This window comes from Grus americana, chromosome 13 (assembly GCF_028858705.1).
Source record: "Grus americana isolate bGruAme1 chromosome 13, bGruAme1.mat, whole genome shotgun sequence".
NCBI classification, from domain to species: domain Eukaryota; kingdom Metazoa; phylum Chordata; class Aves; order Gruiformes; family Gruidae; genus Grus; species Grus americana.
Genome location: NC_072864.1, coordinates 14480833 through 14495145, shown reverse-complemented (window position 1 = coordinate 14495145; position 14313 = coordinate 14480833). Strand labels below are relative to the sequence as shown.

The following is a 14313-nucleotide window of genomic DNA, read 5'->3' as shown; positions in this document are numbered from 1 at the left end:
ATATATATGTACTTACATGTATATAAGTATCTGTCCAAGGACTTTTTCCTTTTACAAGTATATTATGAAAACAGAAATGGATACATTGCATTTTGGTGTTTTGTTTTGTTTAAATTGGGAGGGTAAAGACGCAAACTACTACTAAAGCAGTTTTGAAAACAACATATTCCAGGAAGCAGAGATGTAAAAGCAATGCTTTAATGGTTTGTTATGTCTCTACACAGATGTAACTCCAGCTGCCATCAGTGACAATTATTACTGGTCCATTTTCCTAATCTTTTTCTTTTAAGCAATAAACCAGAATAATTTTCTCCCTATATGGATCACTGTTTAACTTGTTACCGAGCCCAAATAAACCTCTTCAGAGTCCCACCTTAGCAGTTATATTGTGCTCATATCTGTCATACAGACCTTCACCCTGAGCTGTAGCTGAGTACATCCTACTAAGCAAATGCTTCCCAAACCTGTTTTAATGGAAGCTCATTTATTTGTTTTATGTTGGATAACATCTGCTGGAAAGCATCCTGTGGAGCCTGGCAGCGTAAAGCTGCTGTCGCTCTGTGGGGGAGGCTTTTACAAGTTTTATTGCCCTTGCTCTTCCTTCTCGTTTTGCTCTGGCAAAGGGATAGCTGATGGTCTATTCACCTGAAGTCACAGCAGAATTCACCAATTTATTTTTAGAGACCTTAATGCTGTCCTGATTGCCTGGGGAGTCTGCTATGCTCACTCTGCCATGCTCGCGTGGCAAAACATCATGCCTTGATTTTTACAAATGTGAGATGCGTTCCCCAGCCTGCTCTCAGCAGTGATGTCTGTCTCTTTCTGGTAAAGGTACAAACCTCGTGAGAAACTGAAGGTTAATTTTGGAACTCCAGAGTTCTTGGCTCCTGAAGTGGTGAACTATGACTTTGTTTCCTTCCCAACGGACATGTGGAGCGTAGGCGTCATCACGTATATGTTGTGAGTAACCCTGTGAGGGGTCGTGGCACTGGCGCCAAAGGCAGTGCAAGAGCATGCCAGTGGAGGGTATCAGCAGAGCAGGAACGCAGCAACTGCTGAGCCCGTCTGGGTGTCACTCCACCTAATTCATTCTGTTAAAAACCCAGCCTTTAATACAAAGGCACCTTGCTGTGCATACGAAGTCCCTAAACAATAAATAATCCTTTGGATAAATACGTAAGTGTTCTCCCTTACCACCTTATTTAGCAAAGTAAAATGGGTTAGGTCTTTTTTTTTTTTCTCAGAAAAGTTGCTCAAAACACATCACAATTTTCATTTAGATTCTGTTCTTGAGGACTTGAATTAATTTTCAAATTTGCAATCTGATGATTTTAGTAGCTTGGACTTCGTGTGCATCTGCACAGAGGAATTACCATTGGGTGTTAGGCCATAGGTCTAAAAAATGTCATGTCACAAAGAGGGCTAAAACTTTTCTCTGATATCTGGATGGCGGTCGTTGACGGTCTGTCTGTCCAAAATCTTTGCCTTCTGATCAGCTGACTTTGCATCCCAGAATCTTTCACAGATGCTTTCTGTTAACTGGAAATTCTGGTTTAAATTTTTATGTTAGCCAAAACCCAACTGAGTGAACTAATAAACAACTGAAACAATAAATCTGGGCTTAAAGACTAATTGAAAAAAGTACGCTATTGTTCAGAATTCCATTTAATTCAAGCCACATACGGATATGGGCCTTGGCTCAGGAAAGTTCTTGAGTCCCCCTAGCTTTCCTAGCTGGGAAAGCACTGAACTATGTACCTAGATCCCCACTGAATTAGTTTCCTTGGGGATCTATTAACAGTGCTCCCTGGCGTAGCCGAGTGACCTGCTAGAGTAACACTAACGTTACAATGCTTTCTTGCTCCAAACTGTTGGCTTATCTTGGCAGGGATTGAGAAGTGGAATGCCCATAGCTGAGAGTTCCTTTCCATAAGCTAACAACAACTACAAAGCAGAGGATTCGCAGAAGGAAAAATGCATCTTGCATATAATAACTACTCATGTCCCTCTCTTTCCTTCTTCTTTTTAAGGCTCAGTGGCCTGTCCCCGTTCCTGGGAGAAACCGATGCAGAGACAATGAATTATGTAGTCAATTGCAGCTGGGATTTTGATGCAGAAGCATTTGAACAGCTATCGGAGGAAGCTAAAGACTTTATTTCCAGACTGCTCATGAAGGAGAAAAGGTACCTCTTTGTCTGATTGTGAGGACAGTAGCACCTAATAACATTAAGTTCCTCCTAGCCAACTGTTTGCATTGCAGCCAGCAATGAGAACTTAGTACATGACACTTTTGTATGCTGTATCTGTGCTTGCTGGGCAGTTCCTCAGTGATTCAAAAGCCCTTATTTAAAAGGAAAATGTCTGGGTACCTTGGCTGAAGAAAGTTGCTTTTCACAGTAGCATCAGTACAGGCAGAACGGAGAAAATTTGGAAGGATTTGCTGTGTAGGAATCTGTCTTTAGTATTCTATCTCTGAGCAAAAGCTATTTCTGTGATACTTTGGATTCTCACAAGCCCTGACACAAATTGCAAAAATGTCTTTTGAATGCCACAGAGGATAAATGGAAGCTGCAGCTGTGAAAATGTGCATTGTTCTCTTCTAAAGTGGTCTACGTGCATTTGGTAGATATTAAGGAGCATTTGGGACTTAACTCTGCATGTGGCTTCTCAGTCTTGGCTCCACTGAAATAAAAAGTGATTGCACATATGAAACAGCAGGAGAGAACGAGGGTGATATTGATGTCAGACCATGGCTATGGGGTTGGGCGAGTAGAGAAGTTTTTCCCTTTCTGAGTAGTGATACAAAACTAATCAAAACAGGAAATGATGCATACAGTAAAACAGATTGTGTGTTCGAGGGGAATTCAAAGGAGTGCTTAGAATATTAACAACTTCCAGATGATTACCTAAATCGGAAAAATCAGTCCTAGTACTAATTACATTTTGAACAATAAGTCATATGAAAACCTAAGAATAAATTGAACTTTAGCATATTGCCAGCAGGAGACAGCAAAGGGGCTTTTTCTCAGACTGCGATGATGATTCGCAATGAGATTGTAAACTTTGCTTTGGAGTCTTCCATTTTTCTGTGCAATGGGAACAGGGACTCCAGAGGCACACTGGAGTCTGGGGAATGAAAGACTGTGCAAGAGAAGAATATTGTCAGGGAGATGCAAAGAGCAACGATTAGTTGGCCTAGTTGTTCCCAAGGTATGCGGGCAGCCTGCGTGCTCCTACAGACTAGGCACCTTGGCATGCCAGTCACTCTGGCCGTGTGCAGGATTTCTACCTACCTCCTCTGGCTACTGAAATTAGGTGCGAGCAGGCAGGAGTCTTCATCATCTTCTCAGTGGTAGCTCAGACGAAGCTCAGGAGTTAGGAATAGGCTTTTGTTTCAGAAAAAAAAAAGGCAAATTGAACTTTTTTTTTTTCTTTCCCCAACAGCTTTCTCAAAGCTTTTGGGTAGGCCTTCACATTTGGGCCCATTGCTGAATGTTGGGATGTAATGTATGCTTAGCTTGATCCAAGTTTAGGGTGAAAAGACAATTTTGCTTTTTAAATGTGAGGCACAGAATAAACTTACACTATCAGGACAGACAGATAACACCACAAAATATTTTCTGCGTGCACCGATTCTTTTAGAAAAGTTCTGCTTTCACATAACAAAATAATACAGAAACTGATGAACCTGTACAGCTGCTGCTTCAAAGAAAAAACCCAAACCCTAAAAAGGCAAAATAAGAGTATTTAACCACAGCTCAATCAACCCACAGCAGACCCTCCAGCAACATCTCACACCACCTACCCCTTACATCAGAGAGCGCAGGATGCCGTTAGCATCCCATGTGCTGGGTTGAGCAGCATCTCAGGAAGCATCCCCATTCACGGTGGTGGTTCCTCTAAGGCAGTTCCTTTGATCAGTAATACTGAGGAGCACAGGGCACTGAGCAAATGGCAGCAGGGGTTAGCTGGATTCATATGGCAGATTTCCTTTCCTGCAGCTGCCGGATGAGTGCAACACAGTGCCTGAAGCATGAGTGGTTAAACGATCTGCCTGCCAAAGCCAAGAAGTCCAAGCTTCGCCTGAAGTCCCAGTTGTTGCTGCAGAGTTACATGGCTCACAGAAAATGGAAGGTAAACAAACAAAGCCGGGCAAATCTACTTCCAGAGGGCGAATCACTCAACACAGGCAGAGCCATTCCCTCCTTTTTTGGATGGTGGCTCACTTTTGCCCACAGGCTTATTTCTTGTAAATGAGTTTTTGGAAGTCATTTTTTGGTTGTAAATTGTTTTGGGTTTGGTATTTTTTTCCCTCCTGCAGAATGATATTGCTTCTATTTTTAGCAAAATTCATTGTTTCAATTTTTACTCCTCCTGAATGGTGTTTAGAAGTTTTAAATTTTTTTCTTTGCGAGTTCAGAGGCTTCAGATGCTACTTAGCTCGCATTAAGTGTTCTTTCTCTTCACATTTAAGAATTTTTTTCTATTGGTAACAGTTGCATTGTTCTATCGTCCCTATGGAGTAGGAATACAACATAAGGCAGTTTTGTGCCTCCCATTGCAGAGAGTAGAAGTGTGGGGGAGAGGAAAAAATTAGGCTTAAACCCATCCAGAGAACTCTTCAGGACCTTTCTGATAACCCCATGCTCCTTCAGAACTAAATTTTATATGAAGGAGTGATAGATAAGAATTTCTATTGGAGTCTCTATTGGATTGTAGATAATGAATCCTGAGAGGTGAATACAGTGATCTTGTTACATATAAGCCTGTGGAAATGTGAGGAAAACTCAGTGAGGACCATTTCCTTTTCATTTGTGACTGGAGAGTTGTAATTCCTTGCAAAGGAGTTAAACCAGAGGCTTCTATTTTTTCCACTCCAGCAGTTGGTCGCAGACCTCTGCACTCACATTTTAAAAAAATATATAATCTAAAGACATATTACTATGCAATTGATAATAATGCTGCAGAAGTTTGCAGTACCAGCAGTCTGTTCTGCAGTAATCAGTGGTTCCCTGGTACAAAGCTGTTCAGCACTGCAATCGACACAAGGTGAGGGTCACCAGGAAGAAAAATCCCTGTCAGCTACTGAAAAGGTCCTTTCCCTCAGTTGCACTCACACTTGGACTGTTGTTTTGTTTACAGAAACATTTTTATGTGGTGGCTGCTGCTAACAGGCTGAAGAGATTTCAGAGTATGTCTGTCAAGCTTGCATAAGCTTGTATGAAGCATCTGCCGCTCTTGGAGGTGGACATGAAGCCATGAAAGGACTCAGTATCTTCAATAATTTCTACCCCTTTGTTTTATAACATAAGGTTTTGGGTCTGTCATCCTCAAATATTATGTGTGTTAGTGCTAAGGTTCCGGAATTGTCTCAAGGAAGAGGCACTGAAATAATTTCTAAAAGCAGAAGCTACCTGTTTGTTTTTACAAGTCTTTAGTTGTTGTACATAGTCATGGAAAAACATGGCTGTTATTGGGGCTGACTTCTTGCTGAAGGCTTGGATTCTGCGAAGTATTGTTGGTGTGTTTACATCAGAGAACACCTTGTCAGCTTTCTGGTTTCTCACACCAAGCATGGGATCTCTAAAAACTTTCTTCACAACTGCTGTATGTCAGCAGTTTTAGAGCACTGCCACAACAATGGCACAATTTTTCCTTTGGATGTTTGTTACTTAGAACAAAAGATATTGGATATCTTTGTCTTCTGTAATTTTTTTGAAAAAGATTCTTTTTTTTTTTTTCCCCAAACATGATGATGCTTCAGTGCAACTACTCAGAGCTGAGTGGTTTTGGTTTGGGTGGGGTTTTCTTTTTTTTTTTTTTTTTTTAATACTACTGGCTCCTTTAAAAATTAGTCACTGCATAGTTAGGAAATATGAGGAATCCTGGTTTGAAGCAACTTAAGTCAGTCGGTCCATCGCTGCTTTTTCTTACGATGAGTTGAATTGAACTGGATTGAACTTTTGGAAGGAGATAGGTGAAACTGCCACAAATAAAAATCACCTAATGACCATTGGGTCTATGCAAAAAGATCTCATGCTGTGCAGAAAAGATTTCCAGACATCATTTTATATGTATTTAAAACTTCTAAGTGCTTCTCATTGCCTGTGACTGCAGCCCTTAATTCTTTAAGTTTTAGTTTGTGGACTTTTTTCTCCTCTCTGACAATTTTAATGAAGTCTGAGAAGTTGATACGGTGTGATATGAAAAATAGGTTTTATTGCTGTTCAGTAAAAGGGAAATGGTGTGTTGCCAGACTCTGCCTTTAGCCCAGTTAGGAGGCTGAAGCCCTTTTTTCCCCCACTTTGCTCTTGAACATTAAACATTTTCTTCACAATACTAACTTATTTTGTATTTTAAACTTTTTCTTGATGTATAAAGAGTTGGAGCCACTCACAGTCTCTCAGCTAAAAGTGTAACAACGTTATTTATTAAACCTGTGGTTTTCTTTATTCCTATTCTAGATTCTGCAAAACTCAGTGTGAGCTGGATAGGCTCTTAGGAAAAACAGAAACTCCTACTACTAAAACTAGTTTTCCAGCAAAGGCATCAAACCACTGTAAAGATCCCCTTAACTTTATGGACTTTCATGTCCCTTGAATTAGCAAAAGTGTTGGTGGCTAATAAAGAGATTGTAAGACTGGCTTACCCTAGTCTAGTTATCTTTTCCACTCTAGCGCTTCTCCTTTTGCATGATCCTGAATTCTGGACTTCTGCAGCATTTCCAGAATTGAAACAGAGAAGAATAATTAAAATCAAGTGTAATAATCTTGACGGTGTATCACCTTCTGTGAAGGCCCACTTTTGTTCATGTTTTCCTTCCACAATGGTTCTGCATGCTAAATGTGATTATATTAATTGGTCTGTATATTTCTGAATTAATACTAATAAATTCCATTAAAGTGGAATAAGCCTGTTCCTCAATTTTGGTTTAAATCCCTCTGCCAAACAAACCTGAAAGCATCTCTGAATAGGTCTTAACAACAGAATGCTAATGTACGAGGTTGGATTCTCTCCCATGGTAAGAACCCTCTGTTACATATTAGATCAGACTTTAAATGGCAGGACATTTTGTTACTCAATGTGTGTTAATTAGCAACATTTGCTCTGCACACCAAGCACTTGTTTGGAGTCCATTCCCCAATAGCTACTGTTACATTTCAGAACTCTCATCTGGAATGAAATGAGCTCTTGCTAATTAAAGTTGGCTTCAAGTGATCTCCTTTTTTATGCATTGGGAGGGGAAGTGAAAGGAAAATGGCCAGCAAGTTTTAATTTTCCAGTTACTGTCTGCTGCTGCTGCTTCTATTTTTGTAAGAGTGTAACACACAGATGCTCACTGCTGTCTTGCATGTATTTCCTCTCCATTTTCTGCAAAGAGAAGGTGCATCTGGCCAGCAGCATTACTATTTTGTTCCTAATAGAATCTGAAGGGACTTCTTTCTTCACACGGTTCTGCAGTACAATGAAACCTACCTCTGCAGCCTTATGGGCTGTTTCACCACATCTTGTGCATTTTGCTTTGGGGTCAACAAAAAGCTAAAAGGCCAAACAACAGGTGACCTGTGAGTCAGTGGAATGGTAAGTACGACCAAAAAAACTGGCCCCATACGCTGATATCTCAAGCAGTTAAGGGTATCAACTATCGTAATCCTGGTGCCATCAGTGTCATGCAGGTAAGCGGGGAGCATGCACAGCAGCTAGGCATTTGGCAAGCCATTAAAGTACTGTTGAGAAGCTCAGATGGGGGGGTCAGTGCTTCAACTCCAAATGCTCAGACATGAGATAATTTACCTTGCTTCATATGGACACTTGGGGTTGTCCAGGTTGTTTTGAAATGAGGTTTTATTAAAGTGAACTTCTCTGCACATCCCAGGCAGAAAACATGCAAGAGAAATGTAGTTACACTAGCCCCGTACTGCTAAAAGTAATCATTTTCCTTCAAAAAGTAGTAAATACAAATTGTGGGATGAAAGTGTAGGACTGTGGAAGTTGCCCCTAAAAACTACAGGGCAGAGCACTCTCTCTTCTTCCCTAAGTTTATGACTGCGAAATGCAAAAACCTGTATTACCCCGACAAGTTCCTTGTCCCTGGATATCTTCCTGCTTAAAGCACAAACATCTCCTCTGTCTTTTATTTTGCATTCTAAGGGTTTTATATATGACAAGTGCAAAGAACCTGATGTCATAATACAAAGCTTTTCCTTCCAGTATTTTTATTGTTTCTGGGAATATTTGGGACCCCTTACAAGCACAAGAGACTTCAGTCCCATACAGGTCACAAAAATAAGTCAAATTCAGTGACTAAGTAATATTTCTTAGTAAAACAGTATTTCAACAGTAAAAAAAAATAATAAAAAACTATCTGTCTTAATTCCTCTGCTGGTTTTGCAGTTTAACAAGGTACCAGAAGTCCCCTCCCTCTTTTTTCATTGGCTACTTCCAGCCAGGGACCCAAGGCATATAACTTGTAACTTATTTACACTTAACACAGCATTAGAATGTTACTTGCTGCTTGCAGCAAGAGAATGAAGTTATTCTACCACCTAATGCCATAGCTGCTCAGGTACCAGCCTGGTGAGTAGTCAGACAGGCTTCTTGTAAAATCACCTCAATTCTGGTGTCATTTACTAAAAATAACTTCTTAAATACTTAAAAACCAGCTAATAAATAAAATCAGCTGGCTACCAGATAGCCATCATTCATATGCTACTGGAACTCTTGTTAAGAGCGGAGGGAGAGTTAAAATTATGAGCAAGCAGCAGTTGTGTTACTAGGTGGCACTACAGAGACAGTACTCCTACTTGTCTCTTGTGCCTTAGCAGCGTTTTCCAGGATTTTCTTTTTCCATTCTTCATAGTCTTGCTTTGTTTCAGTCTTTGGCCGTTTACATGGCATCTCCTCATCATCTTCAGATCCTATGAGAGAAGGAGAAACTCCATCGCAGGCTATCATGGGCAATACGTTGCTGGGAATAACCACACGGCAGTGAGCAAACGTGCAGACACAAGCACAGGGTCTGTCACTGCATTATCTAATCCTGTGGTTTGCTGCTCCCCTCACCTGCCGCAACAGTCACCTCTTTACTTTATCTGAATGGAAGTTGTCCTTACTTCTACTAGGACTACTCAGTATAAACACCACTGTCCTTCAGCTAGGTTCTCCTTGTCCTTTCACTAGCCAGTGGTTTGCAGAATGGAGTAAGCTGCTGTGAACCAATTATGGCATATTACACAACTAAAATATTAAGCAGCAATAAAGCTCGGAACTGCTCTGGTGAGGTGATTTTAGTTCATAGCTAAACACAACTTACCATCTTCTTTTTCACAGTGCTCCAGGTTGGTCTGCAAGCTTTCATGCGTGTCTGCAGCCAGTGGAACATCTTCTACAAAAAGAAATAAGTCGCTTTACTTCTGAATGGTGTTTGGGGCCCCAAGGGTGGTGTTCTTTATGCAATTCTTTGACAGCAGTATCACCTTCCAAAAGTATTGTCTCCCAGTCACAGCAGTGACCTGGTCCAGACTGATGCTCAGGCTGTACACGCAGAGGTGCCAGCATGCTTCAAGGGTTGCATGGACTGGTTGGCTGCTTTAACTAGCACTGCTGCTGCATTTGTAACCACAATGATCCACCGTGTTCATACCCCAAAACCACACTACTAGCCTTGATTCCTCAGGCAGGATTATCAGTTATTACTACCAAAAGAGCAAGGCTTAGTCTTGTTAATCCTGCAGCAGGGGAAAGGAAAACACAGAAGTGAGTCAGTTAAAGCAAGAGAGGTAGCAAGATGTTTATGTTAATTTGCGTGTGATGTTGCCACGTTAACAGAATGCAGAAAACAAGAATCCAAGATAAGTCAGGTAGTATGGAAGAAGCAGGGAATAAATTGCAGCAGCAGAGAATGTAAGGAGCAGTGAGCATTTGGGAAGAGAGGAAAGCATTTTTATTTTTTTTTGGCCTTGCCACATGCTAAGTTGTTGCGACTTCTCCAGAAGCAATGACTGTGACAGGAACCGGGCGGCAGGAAACATGTTGGAATGGAGGGGCAGGTTTGGCTGGATGGGGACAGCTGAAGTGATCTGAATGAAATCACCAGTGGAAAAGGATGGGGCACTGTGAGGCCAGATGGTGGGTATGCTGTCTTACAGGGATAAAACCAAAAACTTACTGCTGAGTTGCTGGCTCATCTTCTCCAGCTGATTGCACAGCCGGTCAAAAATTGCTTTTTTCACCCCAGATGTAGCCAACATTTTAGTTTTGTCCACTTTTAGCTTCAAACACCTACAAGAGAAAGTTAAGTTACCTCTGTACAAAGCAACACTCCAGCAACTCTCACTCAGGTGACATTTACTGTACCTTGTCTCAGAAAGAGATTTACTTAAAAAAATAGACCCCTCCACTACTCAGTCAATACAGCTCAAGAGTTGAAACGCAGGGTTAGTTCAAGTTACATAAGGAAACTCTATTAGGAAAAAGGCACTTTTCAGATTTTGAGGGAACCAAGACAGAATCCCACTACTGCAAGAAGCTGAATGGGACTACACAGCAACTACACAGCACCTGAATTGCTTCATAAGATTGCTATAAGGCATAATACTGAGAGGGAAGGTATTTGCATGCAACCAAATTCTTACAAAGGTTGGATGAGTCAGTTGCACCTGACACTTATCTTCCAAGCTGATAGATCTAGATAGACAGCTATTAGATCCATCTCCCAAAGGTTAGAGCACCCTTAGGATGTGATGGTGTAGGGCTTAGGGCTTTTCCTTCTTCAGAATCGCTGCCTCTTGGTGTTCAGAAGTAAGCTAGCAGCCATTCCCGCACCTTAAGCGGTATCTCACCAAAAGCTATGCAACTTCTTGCTTTGTGCCCAGCTCAAATCTATCCTGACAATGGAAAAAAAATCCCACTAAATCTGAAAATGTTACTAAAGGATTATGTTATGCAGGTGAGGCTGAGGGGAAGGAACATGAAGTGTAAAACACTAACAAATTTTTCAACCACTGCTGTGGATATGTCCTAATGGAATTATCCACAGCACCTGATTACACATCAGGGAAGACAGGTTTCATTTATTTTAGGATAAGTAACTCAAGATCCTTTTCTGTATAGTTGATACAATACTTCTGCTTTCTCCTGAAGGGAAATGCAGCGTAGGTTGAAGACTTCACTGTAAGGAAAGGCCTGGTTTGCCGCAGCTGTCTCCATTCCCAGGAGGAGGGCAGCTAAGCAAGACCCTTCAGACATACTGAATGAATCAGCTGCTTACACTGTAAGCGCTATTTCTGTTTGGTGCCTCACTAGGCATTTAAGCCCATAAAAGATCCCTCAAGCTATTCTCACCTGCATGCAGTGAATAGTGCGGCTGTTACAAAAAGTGGTTTTGAGAAATCAAGGTCCATTTGCTGTGCTTCAGAGAGGCTGGATTCATACCTAAACAACAACAATAAGAGTGATCATTGTATAGTGCATTTGCCTCAAATGAAGCTGCTGAAATTCATTTGTCACATGGTACTCAGCAGTTGGATCACTTGGTCCTTTGCAGCCCAGTCAAGCAGAAACAACTGCTACTGGCTGAGAAGAGGAAAAGAGACTAGGGAAAAGAAGGGGATTGGGATCACCTCCTCTTTTTGAATGAAGGGCATTTCAAATTAGGGATCTGGATCAAAGCATGTCAGTAAAATCTATTTCTTATGTTCCCCATCCACACAGCACTTTTAGCTCTACGTTACATCTTAAAGTGACACTGAGATACTTGCATCCATCCATCCTATAGCAGAAGGTAGAATTATAGAATTTTTGATTCTTTTAATTCTCTAGAATTATAGGTTTTTTGATTCTCTGATGTATATTACACAGATGAAGACTTAAATATGGAAAATGACATAGTGGATGTGCAGCACTGGAGAATTTCATTTTCTATTGTCCACCTGTCTTTAGGCTATTTTTTTTTTTTTAGTTTGTATTAAGCACCGCCAAGCATACACAGCCTTTTTTCACTGACCTAACAGCACTTAAACATGTGCTACCAGGGTGACAGCACTCTAGAACAGAGCTCTTCAGTGATTGCTGTTGTTAAAGTGGACGTTAGAGTGCAAAATTTTAGTTAAATCTGCTGAATCTCCATTGAGGTGTTCTACCTATTGTTTTTACAGGTAGAGTAACATGCATTTTAAAAGATCTGCTTCTCCAGAAGGGAGGATTTCTGCTGAGCAATACTTCTGAAGTGTGACATGATCAGCAGTTAAATGGAAGACAGTGTGATGCTATGGACAAATACAGGGACTCAGTCCTGTATTTTTTATACTCTTCCCAGTTGGAGGGGACTCAGACAATGACTTACTGAGATTCACAGACTAAGTCTTTCTGACATGTATTCTAACAAGTGGCCTAGACAAATGGCTGGAGTGTCAGTGCTAAGAACTCGCCTCACCACTCCAGTCAGTGGGAGATACCTGGCCCTTCAAACCATCAAGCTCTTTACACATCTAACGAACAAAGAATCTTACTAGTGGTTACCAGTGTGCTCATGAGAGCTTCCTCACCTCTGTAGTATTTTTGAAGCGGTGCTTACTGCCTCGGTGCAGCAGAATTGCACAGCCAAGTCTCGCATTCCCAGTCTGGGGTTCACCTCTAGCAAACACTCCAAAGACTTCATGGAGCTCTGGTAGGTCGTCTTGTTCAAACCAGAGAGTTTAATGAAATAGCTCTTCCAAGAAGACAAAGACAAACCCCAAGAATTAGCAAGATTCCTTCCCAACATCTTGTTCAGACAACCAAAATAAATCAGGGAGAAATTATACAACACCATAAAATAAAGTTCAATTGCTGTATTAAGCAAATTTGTGCAATGAATGATGTAAGTTTTGACTGCACATGGAAAGATTAACCACCTAGGAATGCCATATCTTTTAATACACTGTTATTTTTAGACCATTTCACTGGAAGTGAGGTTTGTCTTTTCCATATAATATGACATGGCCCTTTCATCACAAGGTTGTTGAAAACAAAGGTAACCAAGATCTGGGCAACTTGAAGAGCTGAGCAGTATTTTCATGCTGCTTCTCATGGGGTCAGGTCCCATTAAGTTCTCCTCTGTCTGTGAATGGACGATCATGAACATCTTGTACTAGACGTTATTTTGGCAGCTCAGTGCCATTTACCTGGCAAGTCTGCAGATGGAGGTTTACAGGTGCTGCCACTGCTTCCCTCCCACAGTAAAAGGGACAGATCTTAAATTTAACATCCTTGCAGGTAGTTTACTTGTTACTAAAAGAGCTGAAATTATAACAAAGCAAGCTCAACTTGTGAAGTGACTATGACACTGATCTCAATTTGCCCTGTTTCAAACCCTGAGTGGTGAAAGCTTTAGCAGCACATGCGGTCTAGGGTAATGCCAGTTATTACTGTCGCTTTCCTGATCCCGACATACACTACACAGAACAATGATTTTAGCGGACTTATGGAGAATGCGCCAGCTGGCCACGTCATGTACCGTATCTTACTTTGTCAACTGGTTGTTTCATGAAACTAGCTGCTAGGTCCAGGCACATCACAGCACTGCTTGTCGCCGTCATTTGAGCCATTAATCCCGTGCATTTCACCTGGGATAACCGCAGATACTCTTCAGCTTTTCTGCAAAACACCCAGCATACGAAGCCTTCGTTAACAAACCAGCTGCAAGGCAGTAAGAAGGGCAGGACAGGAACCGACCCGAGGCCTACCCAGCCCAGCACCCCCAGGGCGGAGCCCAGGCAGGCCCGGCGGCAAAGCACGGTCAGGCGGCTGGAGGGGAGCGGGCCGGGCCAGCACCGCACCGCTGGACACGCTTATCCCGACGGGAATAACGCTCCCGAGAGCGGGGGCAGCCGGCTGGAGCTGGTGTGCGGTCACCGGGAGCGCGGCACGTCCCGCAGGCTCCTCCACAGCGCGAAGGGACGGCACCGAGCCCCGGCAGCTACACCCCGCGATAACGGCCGCCGGAGGAAGACACCGCTCTCGGAGCCCTGCCGGAGCCGGGCCGCCCGAGGGGAAGCTGCCCCGCGGTACCTGATGACAGGGAGCTCGGTGAGGCCCAGCCGGGCGGCAAGGCGCCGCACCGCGCCGCGCTCCATGGGCCGCCCAACCGCCGCCGCTCCCGCCCGGACGCCCTGCAGCGCACGGCCCTCCGACGCGCAGCCAGGTTCGGCAGCGGACTGGCCGGCTCCACCGCCAATCATCGTCCTCTACGCCGATCGGCCTGGAGAGGGCCACTTCCTCGAAGCGGACCAATGGAAAGGCCACGGCGCAGCGGCGGGGCGGGGCGGCGCGGGC

The 14313-nt window shown here is 42.7% G+C and overlaps 2 protein-coding genes across 5 annotated transcripts in view; one reads left to right on the top strand and one right to left on the bottom strand.

Annotated features, from left to right (window-relative positions):
- MYLK3 (myosin light chain kinase 3) overlaps window positions 1-6908 on the top strand; it is a 38076-nt gene extending 31168 nt beyond the window's left edge. For all 4 annotated transcript variants that reach the window (XM_054840819.1, XM_054840817.1, XM_054840816.1 and 1 more), the window contains 4 exons: window positions 832-960; window positions 2031-2183; window positions 4002-4134; window positions 5143-6908. In XM_054840819.1, coding sequence (XP_054696794.1) covers window positions 832-960; window positions 2031-2183; window positions 4002-4134; window positions 5143-5214 — 487 coding nt within the window. In that variant the 3' untranslated portion in view covers window positions 5215-6908. The remainder of the gene's footprint in view (window positions 1-831; window positions 961-2030; window positions 2184-4001; window positions 4135-5142) is intronic.
- A 1291-nt stretch (window positions 6909-8199) lies between these two features.
- ORC6 (origin recognition complex subunit 6) lies at window positions 8200-14234 on the bottom strand. The gene is made up of 7 exons (XM_054840822.1): window positions 14050-14234; window positions 13506-13635; window positions 12546-12709; window positions 11344-11433; window positions 10169-10281; window positions 9314-9385; window positions 8200-8918 (listed from the first exon to the last, which is right to left on the bottom strand). Exons 1-7 carry the CDS (start codon window positions 14217-14219, stop codon window positions 8749-8751), a joined length of 909 nt encoding a protein of 302 aa, XP_054696797.1. The 5' UTR covers window positions 14220-14234; the 3' UTR covers window positions 8200-8748.
- Window positions 14235-14313: the final 79 nt, after the last annotated feature.